The sequence below is a fragment of the Hyalella azteca genome, unplaced genomic scaffold (assembly GCF_000764305.2).
Source record: "Hyalella azteca isolate HAZT.00-mixed unplaced genomic scaffold, Hazt_2.0.2 contig13371, whole genome shotgun sequence".
Lineage (NCBI taxonomy): Eukaryota > Metazoa > Arthropoda > Malacostraca > Amphipoda > Hyalellidae > Hyalella > Hyalella azteca.
In genome coordinates, this window is record NW_025943295.1 from 35,100 (window position 1) to 48,797 (window position 13,698).

General features: G+C 35.5%; 1 protein-coding gene across 1 annotated transcript in view; it reads right to left on the reverse strand.

Annotated features, from left to right (window-relative positions):
- Positions 1–948: 948 nt before the first annotated feature.
- Positions 949–13,698, reverse strand: part of LOC108673350 (SCY1-like protein 2) — a 109,491-nt gene continuing 96,741 nt past the window's right edge. Inside the window, exons 18-19 of the mRNA XM_047883641.1 lie at positions 8,631–8,885; positions 949–5,648 (exon numbers count right to left, since the gene is read on the reverse strand). Of these exons, the coding sequence (XP_047739597.1) occupies positions 5,625–5,648; positions 8,631–8,885 (279 nt within the window). The 3' untranslated portion in view covers positions 949–5,624. The remainder of the gene's footprint in view (positions 5,649–8,630; positions 8,886–13,698) is intronic.

A 13,698-nucleotide genomic window follows, 5' to 3' on the forward strand; every position in this document is an offset into this window, starting at 1 on the left:
TTTTTTTACATAAATAAAAGACCCTACTAGCTTGCTGCTAACGAGACTGTTAATTTTACTCCCTTTCATTTTGATATTCCTCGGTAACGGAGTTGAAAACTAAATGTAGTCGGGGGTCATCCTCCTACACTGGAAGTAGGTATTAGGTGAGTTGCTAGTGGGCAAACATCCCAGGAACAAGACTGGATAAGAGCAACGACCCAAGATGCTTATTTTCTTAGGGAATGTAAAATCCACAGGCATCAAACTATGGAGGAGGGAGACAAGAACCGCAGCAAAACATGCCAAGAAAACTGCGTGAAAAGTCCCTTAAGAACCCCAAATGCCGCTTAATGGGCTATTCCCAACGCTGTTCTAAAGTTCTCGTGGAAATACCTGTCAATTTAAGAATACCCTTTTCTGAAGTAGAACTCAACTAACGGGACTAGCACACATCGACAAGAAGGCCTTAGGAAGCGTAGCTGGCTGCCGGCTGGCAGCTGCTCCGAACCCAGTGACCCTTCCCCCTTCCCTATAGTAGCTTGAGGGTGCGACACCAGTAGTTGGGGTGGTCACCAGCCGGTCTACATCCTAGCCGCAGAGACAACTGCATGAGCTCGCAGAAAGCAGCCGCAGAGTGAAAGAGCCGGGACACAGGCTTCTGGGGCTGTCAAAAATTGGGGTCCAGAAAAATGCAAGACCAGACGCTAGCAAGCCTTTTGCAGAACATATTTTTTGTAAGGCAATTGTTATCGTTGCAAGCGCAGCGTAATTGCCCCAAGTATGAGCTTCTGCCCAGCCAAAATTGATGTAAAAATCTCGAAATGTATGTAATAGTAATGAACCTGCATAACTTTTTCATCGCTTAATTTGTCTTTAAATATTATTGTGTATGGTCTGAATATTATAACCCAACCGAACGAAAGGATATATAAAAATTTAATTTTTAATTTTTATTTTTGTATTAAATTCTAGCAAAGATTGATTTTTAGATGGATTAAGAAAAACATTGCAAGTACAGAGGTTGTAGTATGTGTTCAAGTTGAAAATTTGAGCAACAAAGAAAGAAATCATAAAATTGTCAAGAAAAAATGATTTAGATTTATTAAAATACAACAGACTCGAGAACTTCCTTCTGCAAAGAAGAACCTGAAATATAATCATTCTTCAAGAGGTTGATTATAATGACTACTAAAGAAAGACAGTGAGAGAAATGTCCCCTTAAAGAAATTGACATTAAAAAGAAAAAAAACGAAAAACCATTGTAAACTGAGTAGCTTAATAACGCTTCGTGTAATTCGGAAAATAAGTAATATTCGGAAGCAACGCTCGAATTTTAAAATTAATATGTTAAGTAATTTTTCAAATTATTCAAAAACTTCACAATAATGTGAACAAATGGTACGAAAATTAACTGACAGAATCATGCGAACAATGTGCTTAATCTATTATATACTCTCAATGTGTTAAATAGAATAGTACAGTACAGGTCAATAGCTCTGACGATAAAATCTCGGATATATTAACACCATAAAGACTTCTATAACAACAATGCTTTCTGAAATCTGACTCACAGACGCATAACTACCGAAACTTGTCAGAAAAATCAATCAATTGATCAAATTACTGTATTTTACTTGTCGTGACCGGTTTATTGTATTAATGTTTCGATTACAATCTGGTAGTGGTTGAAGACTACCAAATTGTAATCGAAATATTATTGCAGCTACAAGTATTTTAGGATAAGGGGAATATAATATTACTGACAAATTGCGATAAAAAGTTTGAGTCAGAGTTAAGAAAACCACCAACTTGCTAACGATACATATAGAAAGACAGCTTTACAGTCATTTAAGTGAGAAATTTGTGTTGAAAATTAGTTAAGTGACTGCATATAGAAGCTAAATTCACTTCCATTTCATAGTCACAGAAATAGTACAGAATTGATAGTTAATACAGTCTAGAACACTCATAAAACACGTATGACGTACAGTGAACTCACAAGCTAAGCTTCATGTTGTGAAACAATAAGTCAACTTCAGGTTTCGAATTTTATGATAATCCTCCAAAAAACGTTTTGAACGTCATGAGAACCTAAAAACAAATTTTTATTATTTTATTGACTCTAAGCTTTGAATGATCGAGTGAATAAAATATTTAAGATTGAAGAAGCGAGTTGGAAGTTCGAGGCCCCCAGCCATTCTACAACACTGTTAACGCTACATTACTGTTATATTATTTTATGCTTTATATATATTCTTCCTTCCAACTTCGCTCGTTGCGAATGGGTTAACAATTTATCTATGAGAGGGCTTCATTAGCCATGGCGAATGATCCAAAACATTTCCGTGTTAAATTTATTGTTTTACGTTCATTGCAAGCCCCTAGAAAATTTCTCTAGCACAAGTGAAACTTTGCTACACCAAAATTTATTTATTTTTTATTTATTTTTGGCAAAACACATCTATTTTCGGCTGATTTCGTCAGATGTGGGTCAACTTATTTGTAAAATACCAATTTAGACGAAATTGTCACGTCAATACTCGTATTTTAAAAAAATAAAATAGTAAAATATCGAAGAATTCATTGGGATTTAAACCCTTCACATAAAATTTTACATCATGTGATTTTATTTCCCAGTTCATCTGTCATGCTTCTTATTGATGAACATTTACAGAGCTTAAAAGAAATAGATATGCGAAAACTCCATTGATAGAATGTTCCACGGCTGTGTTATCAAATTGTGTAAATTTGTATTCTTCTTGCAAGAATTGGATAATGAGTACTTGTTTTTATTTCTGATCCTAATCAGTCATAATTTTTAAGCTCTAAACCTTACCAGTGAGTGCAGTGCATTAAGCCATGCTGAAGGTAAATTAACTGTTCTAGCAAGGCCCCGGCTGATATTTATGAAGACTGAAATATTTATGAGAAGGATACATATTGATTAGATTTATTATACGCAGTGCATTTCAAATTCCGAGGCCTCGTCATTCGGAGTGAAGATAACTGCTGTACCACACTAAATTGACTATAAAGAGAGTTTTAATTATTATTTTCATGCTTCAGCCAATTTTATCGTCAATGAACAGATATGCTTGTAATCGAATCTAACTGTTCCAGACATATTTCTCTTGTTGCTTATCCCAAATTCGCACAAATATACCATTAAGTTAGTTTTTTTTAATACCACAGTTAACACTTCATAATAAATGCTTGTGAATGATATAATCCAATATCCAAAAATAATAATCTTGTTTACTTTGCAACGCTTCAAAAGACAGATCATGTAACTTATTAAACAACTAAGCACCACACAGAACACATCACAGAATATCATAACATGTATGTGCAGTCCATATATTAATTATGGTGTTGTACAACTTCGATAGACTTGAAACATCCGAAAAACTCGATATATCCTAAATTTGAGAGCAATTTTAAGTTCTTCGTAGTATTAAAGTATTATGAACATAAGGCGAAAAATTTCAATTGCTAGTTCAAATTATAGCAGTAGTGCTGTTCACATTCTCAACTGGCATAGATACAACCATAGGAAAATCGTTCGAGAAAGTGATGAATGATCAGCACCTATAATATTCAATGTGAGCTGTATTTGTGAAAACACAGTCTAAATAATGAGTAATAATTAAATTAGTCATGGCAAGTTCGTTTATATAAATCAATTGTTATAAAAGGAGTTCGGGACTCTTAAGATTCAAATTAAGGGTTGTTACGAAACAACTCAATCGGGTAGAAAAATGTCGAACTCTAGGTTGTATTAACCATAAGGAAAAAAAATGATTCAATTGTGCAAGATAGATCTTCAATTATAAAATAATTCTACACACATAGCGGCTAAGAGTAATTTTAGTGATTTTTTTAATGTAGAAGCGTACGGTGTGATTCAAAACTGTGATTGTTCGAGACGAAAACCAGAGAATATCCCGCAGGATCAAGGGGCACAGACGGCCGAGAAGCATGCCAGCACGCTTCTCGTCCTTTGAAAAGTAAACCCGGACACAAAGAAAAAGATTCGATTATTAACCTCACGAACTTTGATATAGCAGAATATGGGAATCCCCACACACGCATTGAGTTCTACTGGAAGATACTTGGGGTTTATCCTGCGGGGAATAATCCATTTCAATGCCAGCGAGCAGACTCCTGGCTTAGGAATCTTAAATATAAACTGATATCGAGGTGGTTACGGAACCGATTTCTCTGTGTTTTGATATTAGTTAGAGTTAAATGAAAAAAAAATTTGGCACTGATAATAATGCTGTCTCCAAGATAATCGATGCTCATATGATATGAAGACGGAAAAAACAGATTGAGTTTGATAAGAAGAAGCTTAGTGAAATCTACGCACAAAAATACGTAAAATAAAAGTTTCTCTAAACGAGCAATATCCACTAAGCACTGTTCTATCGTACACACACGATGACGGAGATATCAGGAGTCTCTAGAAATCCTAAATTTTCACAATAAAACGTTATTTTAGGCTTTGTCATGGCTCGCAGGAAAACTTTTTCGTTGCATGATTATAAATACTTCCGAATTTTGAGGCAGATTCGAATAATTTTAGCATTCAGTCTGATGTTAAAATAAACTTCTTAGGTCAATTTCATTGTACGAAATGATCTTGAAAACAAAATTACTTGAGATAATGATTGGAGTATTTTTTTTATTGACCAAAATATCTGATGACTTATTCTTTCAAAACGGTATGAATATTTTTTGAATGTGGTTACTTAGTACGATTTTTGTATCAATTCCTCACTGCTTTCAAAATGTTTCTCGATCTCGTAAATCTTGAATTATAAAAATTTCTGCTGCACAATTGTCTCGGAATTGAATGAAAGTTGTCTCAGTTTACCATGAGCTGAGACGTACATATTACTGAGCCACCAGTAACCCGAGATGGGTTTCGTTGAAACTGAATTAATATGATTTGTTTCACAAATTTAATGACACGTTTAATATCATACCTAAGAATTTATCATATAGTGAGAATTTGAATGCCTTAAGGAAAGAATTTCCAGTGAAACAATTTGCCTGTTTATAATATGAGATATTTGAGGACATGTTTATTTATGAGCTGAAAAAGCGATCTCGTCTTTCATTTAAGAGAGAAAATTGATGCATCGCTTGCCGTCAGCTGACTCAAAAATCTACCTTGAAATTGATGACCAATTACCGATGAGGATATATTTGTTTAAATCCTAAAATGTTCGCAACATGAGAGAAAGCACTTCAAATCAAATTCAGGTTCCTTATTTTTCAATGGGAATAGCTACCTACACTTCCGACAAAATGTGGCGTATGCGAAGATATGCACAAAAAGGATTTTTTCATATCTTGATTCATTCTTTCTTCTCGTAGAAAAAGTCTACCGAGAAATGTAGACGATTGATTTTAAATTATAAATTCGTTAAGGACATTTCAATGGATACCAAGTGAATCTATCTACCGCACGATAGAGTTTCGCAGAGCGGTGTAAAAAAAGTAATTAATAATATAGATTTGGTGCCAGTAATTCCACTCATTGCTCGCCTGCGACGAACTTGCTGGGAGAGAACGGGCCATGGTGAAGCTGAAGACTGATCCATGAGCAGCTTGAACAGAAGCAATCCCACGTAGTTTTACTTGCTGGAGAATAGCTGATACTGGAAAATAAATCATGATTTTTGTCAGTGAACACAGCGTTAAGAGAAGTTGATTGACGAGTATGCATTTGAACGTGCATAGTCATGTTTAAAAGACGATTTCATCACATTTTAAAATGAAGTATTATTAAAATATCTACCGTCAATAAATGAAACGCATAAAATTTCCTGCACTTAAATTGCAAATTCGGATTTGTGTCTGTATGCCAGTCGGTCGGAAGACTCATAAATACTCAATTATTAGCTAAATTTGCTTAAAATATATTTTATTATTAACATAAAAATGCCGTTGGTTCCAATCAAATCGTCAGTTTTTTTAAGAAATAATCAAAACAATATAGTTTACAATATTTTAACACAGATATTTTGGTTTAATTTTATTTCATTTCAAGGAAATGGTGAATGTACGAATATTTAGTATAAGGAAAACCCCAACATTAACATATTTTTGACAAAAAAGTTTTGGAGGCCAGTTTCATCAACAATTCATCACGGATTCGTCCAAACAAGTCAAATCGATAAAATTAATTACGGATAAATTTACTGAGTATAGGTTAAAACCTAAAATGATATAAATTGCATTAACTAATAAAAGCTATAAAATGAAGATTACAAGCAGATAAAAGACCTTGCCAGTAATACAAACAAAGTTTTTGTCTTAAATGTACTAGGATTCCAAAGTCATAAAATTATAGGTACCGAAGTAAAATGAGTACAAATCAGCACTTTTCTTTAAATGGGTCCACGTTAATTCAAGTGTAAAGACTAACTCTGAATTTGGACGTAGACAATGGCCTGCGTTTGATAGTAACATAATTATTTGCTGCTTATTACTATTGCCCAGTCTTGGTTTAAATAAATTACCAAATAACTGAGTATTTTATTCTTGAAACATTTACTAACGGTAATCTGCGGTGTGAATAGTAATTAATGTAGAAATTAATTCCTTGTTCTGGAATAACGATAGATATTTTTGTTCAGTGTCGTCCTTTCGTGTTTATGAATGGAGATAATGACTCTGCACATTGTCGTAAATAGGGATGACGTTAGACAACTTCGATATTAGATCGGCATAGCACTAGTGCAGGACTTGTCACACTGTGAACCTTCTTGCACATCTACCTCATTCAGCTATCTCCATATTTGAACCATTATTTGAATTACGCTAATAGCGCATTCACTTCAAATTGTTAATCCATAATACTCTTTCCGATTACTATGAGTTTCATCAGTGTAGGTGCTCAAAAGAGCAGGGGGTTCCAGTAGGTCCCTCGGCATTTGCTTCTAGGCTCGACCTAATCTCGGTTAAAGGACAGACAGTGATGTTTTGGTTAATTATTGGACAAAGACGGTGTAAGGAACTGACGAACTTCATACAGAATTGATCTCTGGGTCCAAATGCTAGTCTTACTGGTGATTTCACAACGTAGAAATTATGTGAAGAGATACTAACTCAATAGTCATGGGTCTCTCAAGAGGAGAGACGGCCTGAAGTAACTCTTGTTCTAAGCAGCACGATTAAGACGGTGGCCAAACGCCTTCGCGCGCACATTGGCTATGCTTACACTTACAGGATTGACTCGTCTGATCAAACATCACACTTAATAGCGGGATACCATTACCCTTACAATCAGTAAGTTTAATTTTTCTTCATTGAAAATATGATGAAGTTAATTCAATATAAGTAGTGTACTTTCGAATAGTTAGCAAATGACGGAACTGGCCTTCGAAACTTTTATTATGAAAAATTTTCTGTTGTAAAATTATGTTAAATAATGCAAGGAATAAATGAATGGTTGATATTATGGAAATAACTTCAACCACGCTAAATTATGAAGAATTAGTGCGCCTTAAGGTTTAGTCTGGGGTATAAGCATTTAAAATTGTTAAGGTGCTTTGTTTAAAGTTGGTGGATAATAATATTATAAAAATAAGCGTGATTAGGCGTTAGAATATACTCAAGATGTGATTCACAGATAAAAGCAGAGCAAAGTTTTGTTAAACCATGCAAACAGATTTTAAGTAAAAAATCTCAATTAGCTGTACTTTTATGTCATTTAGTAAACATGTGCAAAAATAAGAAAAATGTCTCAGTATTGCTATAGTATATTCTAGTTAAACATGAGAGAAACTTCGAAGTCATTTAACTTTGTATGGGTCACACTTCATTGGGGGCATATGGCTCTCGATTAACACAGAACTTGATTTTTTTACTCATAAAATTCTTTTCTTTAAATTAGATAATTTTGAGCTTAATTACTGAAGTCCACTGGACGAGCTAAACAATCTGAAAAGAAGAAGCGTTAGTTTGCATATTGAAGCATGGCTGGTGAGCGCAACTTAACTCTCAGGAAGCGACAAACATCAATCAAACTCATACTATTTTATGAAGTTCCGGGTAAATTTAATTAATCTTATTTTATGCAATTAAAAAGTTCATACCATTAGAACTGAACGTTGTATTTCCTTTTCAAGATTAATAGTTTTACATTGCGGAAATAGTGTAATTTTTTACTTCGTCTGCATTTTATTTATTTCGCGTTTGATTTATGTCGAAAGTGCCTAAAAAATTAAGTAAAACTAACCTGTTGCATGAGCCCCATCGGGGTGGAAGAAACTGCAGCTGGACATGTGGTACTTCTTTTCCAGCGCATTTCCCCACAAAACTCAATATATTCCATTAGTGTGCAATGTTTTGGGTGTCTTTCTTATTGGTAGATGGAGTGGCATTTACGAAGGTAGCAAGGGAATTGAAAATTGGTCGGAAATGTAAAAAATTGAATTTTTACAGAGATATAGTTGCACTATAATTTATATATTAGTGTTGTTTGGTGATATCAAAGAAGAACGGGGTGTAAGGTGCATATTTTAAACGTCATGCTTTGAAGGGTGCATTCCGGCACGGACGAAGATGACGTTTAGTCGTAGAGGTGGCCGAATAAAGATGCAGCATGCAACTGGCAGTCTCGTCTGAATACTCACAGTACTCACCACACCGGATGAAAACTGCTGGAGGAGGTTGCTGCTAGAGGTGTTCGACATGAGAGTCGACGGCCTCCGAGATCGGTTAAAGGCAGCATTCATGGACGGTGAGCCCATAGAGGTTGCGGAGGACCTTCTGGAGTCCATGCCCCCAAAAGACGAGATCGAACAAGTTGAGGGCCGCCGACTGGAGGCGTTGGATCCAGGCGTGAGGAGCATGGGCACGCTGCGACTTGTGTTCGCTACCGCAGCGCCCTGTGAGACCCAAGTCCTGAATGAAGTTCGTGCGGTAGCTAGTTCAACTCTATTGGAACCTGGGATACTAGGGACTTTCGATTTAAGACGAGGCAAAATCCGGTGTTGTTGCACTATTGCAGGGAATACTATTGTAACTATTCACTGTAAAGAGTATATAGTCCACCTGCAAATCCAAGATTGCAAACGGGCCAAATTTGGAGCACAGTGCAACTACACGAATTAGAGTGTTAAATTTATTAGGGCCGACATGAAGAAAGCTCTTGCTGTAATGCAGTTGAATCTAACGAGAAATAGTGTGCTGCAATTGGTCAGGAATATTTATTTCAAGAAAATGTAAGTTTCAACGAAGTTACACAGGACCAGAAAACCAATGTTTATTAATTTGCAAGATTATGCAATGTGCATTAAATATTGGCATAGTTTGGGGTCTAGTGCTGGAAGAAAACACGTTATTTTGAAGAACATACGTTTCAATCAGTCTTGACCGAGTAATGAAGAACTGAGCTACATGTGATTGGGAGGCTCTGAACGAAAGACTTCGGCAAGCTAAGTTTTCGGTTATTCCGTGCGCCAAGAAGAGAATGACCGGCACGTACGTAGCGTAACGTCGTGCATGAATTTTTATAATAACTAATAACCTTGGAAAAGTAACGAATTCTGAGGCAATCTCCAGTGCAAAATAACATTAAGCAAATGAAAAAATTTTCATTGTGCAATCAGCGCACATCAAAAAATATTGTTTTTCACCGTTAATAAATGTTATAATAATAAGTAATATCTAATAATTTATACGAGTATATGCTCCTGTTTCATTCGAGTTTGATAAAGGATAATTACGACTTTTAAACAGAATGATAAGACTTAGTTAACGGAAGCTATGGAGACAATAAAATAATATAAGACTTCTAGAGTTAATAGCTCTCTTATGAATATCATTGTGAACATATCAAGCAAGCTCAGTTATTGTACATGACGCACACTGCTAACAAACTACATTTAACTTCAATACTAAGTGTTTGGAGATAATCACTTATCAACATCGCTACCATGATGAAGAGATAAGACTAAAGCATGAAAGTTTTTAAACCATGGATTGTTGAGCGGCATTTTCATCATGAGCAGCAATGTATAATGACTAACTCGTATTGATTTAGCAGGTTTTATTAGCACGTACGAGACATGTTTTGAGAGCGGAAGGTGAGGATTTAGTTAGAGTTTTAGTTTAGCGTGCTTTAATTTATTGTATGGTTTATAGATGTAATACCTAGCGTCCTCTTCAGACCAAGCTCATCTTATTACAGGTACAGCATTTAACTCATTGGCAATAAAAATAGTATCAGACTTTGATAGTGAATGGCCATATATTTTTAGTTTTCCTAAAATTTACTTTCAATTGATGAATTTTTCCCAGTAAAAATGAAATCTTTGTTCAGGCACAAAAGTTGTTCTCATAATACCGAAAATTGAAATGAAAAAGATATTATTGATTTACTATAATTTCTTTACCCTTGACATTAAAGTAGTAGACACGACTAAAATGTTTCAAATGACTGGTAAACTATTGCAATATAGATATTCGGATTCTGATCTTCTTTTCAAGCCTGAGCAAAAATGTTGGCACTAACACTGCAATCCCAAATGATTTGAAAATGTTTAAAATTTGAATTATTATGTTTTTCTAAATTTCCGTCGAATTCTAAAAAATCTCGGCAGATGAACTATTTGGCCGAAATTAACATTGAAGACAACGTAGCAACATTGAAGACAACGTAGCAACATTGAAGATAACGTAGCAACATTGAAGACAACGTAGCAATATTAAAGACAACGTAGCTTTTGACTACACCGCATCGTAGAACGATAAGATAGAGCTTGGCCAAAGTTAGGCGCTGATATTGGCTGTCATTAAGATTACCTTTGCGTCCACAGAGGAGCACAGGAGGGAGCAGGACGAAGCGCAACAGAAGAAAGCACAGAGTGAGACACCGGTAGAGACACGCTTTACATGTACACTTATTTTATTGGCATCAATCTCCAACAAGACGAGCTACTTCTGCATGGCGTAAACAATGGATTTAAAGTAAACTGTGAGTACTCAACGCAAGATATCTTCAACACGGAAACTTGTGAAAAACGTTAGTGCATAATGATGATCTGGACATCACTTGTGACGAGTGATTACATGGTAATGATTTAGACATCACTTGTGAAGGGTGATTACATGACAATGATTTGGACATCACTTGTGAAGGGTGATTACATGACAATGATTTGGGCATCACTTGTGAAGGGCGTTAGTAGCTGGTAATGATTAGGTCATCATATGTGAAGGGTGTACATAAACGATGATCGAAGGCATAGGATGACCGCCATTTTTAATGTGCATAAATAAATTCCGTTTCTTGTTTGAAATTTGAGGTAATGTTGTCTAAGCAGTCCAATTTAAATGTCTCAGCGGTTCAAGATTAACTGCGTAGAAGCGCTTATATCCATTCATTGCAGACAATGGAATGTGAAGCAAGTAGATAATTCATCTTTATTGAAACCTGGGATACTAAGTTAAAAAAGTAACTGGAATAAAAAAAGTCCAAGTTATGAATTGATCAAATCTCTTTGTGATATGTCATAAATAAGCCTGTGTAGTAACGATAATTACGACTATTCAATGGGAATAATTTAAATTTCATGAAAACAATGACGATTATCTGAGAAATAATAGTAATTTCATGAAAACCACGAACATAAAGAAAATGGCGAGTAAATCATTAGATAAGTCGAATAGAGAAATTGGGGCTTGACTATATGCTGCACAGATTAAGGTTAAAGCAGCCTTATCTAAATGAGAGTAATCGGAATATTGGTATGATTTCAAAGCAGATCGATCAATGAGTTATAATGTTATGAAAAATAATTATACATACAATTTTTTCATGAGTACTTTTTCCAACATTGTCATGAACAAGATGAGAAGTTTATTTAAACATTTTTTTCAATAATAATTTAATGACAAGATAATATTGATGTAATCGGTTTCTGAAAAGTTCAATAGCAGACTGACTGTAGCACGTCAACGTGAAATTTTAGTGATTCAAGGATGATTGAACAAAGATTTTGAAGTTATTCGAAACCAAAAGTCACAGAAACTGTTTTTGACGACATAAATTAGACATAACACAATATCTTGGCAGAAAATATAATTCACACAACACAATTACTTAATATTGAATGAATATAGAGGTTATGATCCAAATGATTTACGCTTTTATTTCTCCCACAACTGTAGCTTCTGCCACATGACCTTCAAAATATCCAGAAATACCTTTTAATTATTTGAACGTTTTCGTCATTATATTTCTTTTAATACGCGCATTTATGTAACCCAATGAAAGATTTATCCATTCGAATTCCAAAATAGTTTATTTACGATGCGTGTTTTTACGATGAATCGCTTTGAAATTGCGTCGCCGCAGCTCTGCGGCCGCCGTTTAGCGCATGTGCGCCGTACGGAGCTACATGTGTTGGGAAGCCATAGGCACCATTACGTTGTAGCGGGCCAGCCATGGCCGCGCTATTAGTTTTCTTCAGCCGCCGCACCTCTCTATCGGAGACTGAAGAAAAAAAGTATGCGTAGGTAGTTATCGCGGGAAGCAGCGGATTACTAGTAAGCAGCCTACACTTGCCTGACCTACCGCACTTTGTAATGATTGTAAATATCTGTAATTAATATCCATAGAATGTCTGTATTCGTAAACATATATGCATTTAGTGATAGTCCTGTGTCGTGTATGCCGGTTTTCCATGAAATTTAAGTAAACCTTATGGCCTTTGAAAATTTGCTGAACCAGTTTTGATTCATCCTCGTACGTTAGGGCCCGCTTGCAGAGACCCAGTAACTTTGTGTATGAAGCGTAGTTATCCCGCTACAACGTGACCATCCGATTGAGGCTACACCTGTTCACTGTTCTATTGAGAAAAGTGCAAAGGGGTTCTACTCTGTGCTAAAGGCTTCAAATCACTCGACATTCAGCGCCTAATCAGTAAAGTGTAAGGTGAAGCCATTGTGAGTGATGGAATGGTCCGGAAAAGCGTTAGGGTCTTTAAATATAGCAACACAAACATTAATAATGAGGAGCGAAGTGGGAGACCTTCAGTCTTTACCGATGATCTGATTACAAAACTAGACTGTAAAGTGGCGGAAAACGGACGATTCCTGATTTTGTGCTTGTGTGTTTTTTTACGAAATGTCTAATCAGACGACAAACTTCCTTGACGTTCGAAATTGTGTAGAAAAGTAGAGTAAAGCATGGTTTTTCAAGTGAATAAACTATTTTGGAAAAAATTACATGTCAAAACGGTGCTCAGTTTAAAAACACGCCTCGTAAAATCAAATATCTTATACACGTTTATTACATTTATTGCATTCATATTTCCATAAAATCTACTTGAAGCATTAAGCAACAATCAAAGTTTTTTATAAAGACTTTTTTAAATGTTTAAATGCATTTAACATTTTATATGAGTTTAAACAATTTCTTAGGCCTGTAGGCATTAATAGGGGTTTTTCGAAGTCAACAAAGGCTTTTAAGGTTTTTAAAGGTTATTAAATGAGTTTCCAAATGATCAGGTGGCAGAACCTCGCTGTGTGACCGCATGCAGCCATGCAGGGGACACGTGTGTTATTGAGGGCGTTATTAGGGATACACCAACATTGATGAGAGGCAGAACAACAAGAGCAGTGGTTGCATTTCTCGGAGAGTCCATTCACAGAACAATAACTGTCCCCACACAGAACCATTTTTAAGCATAGCTC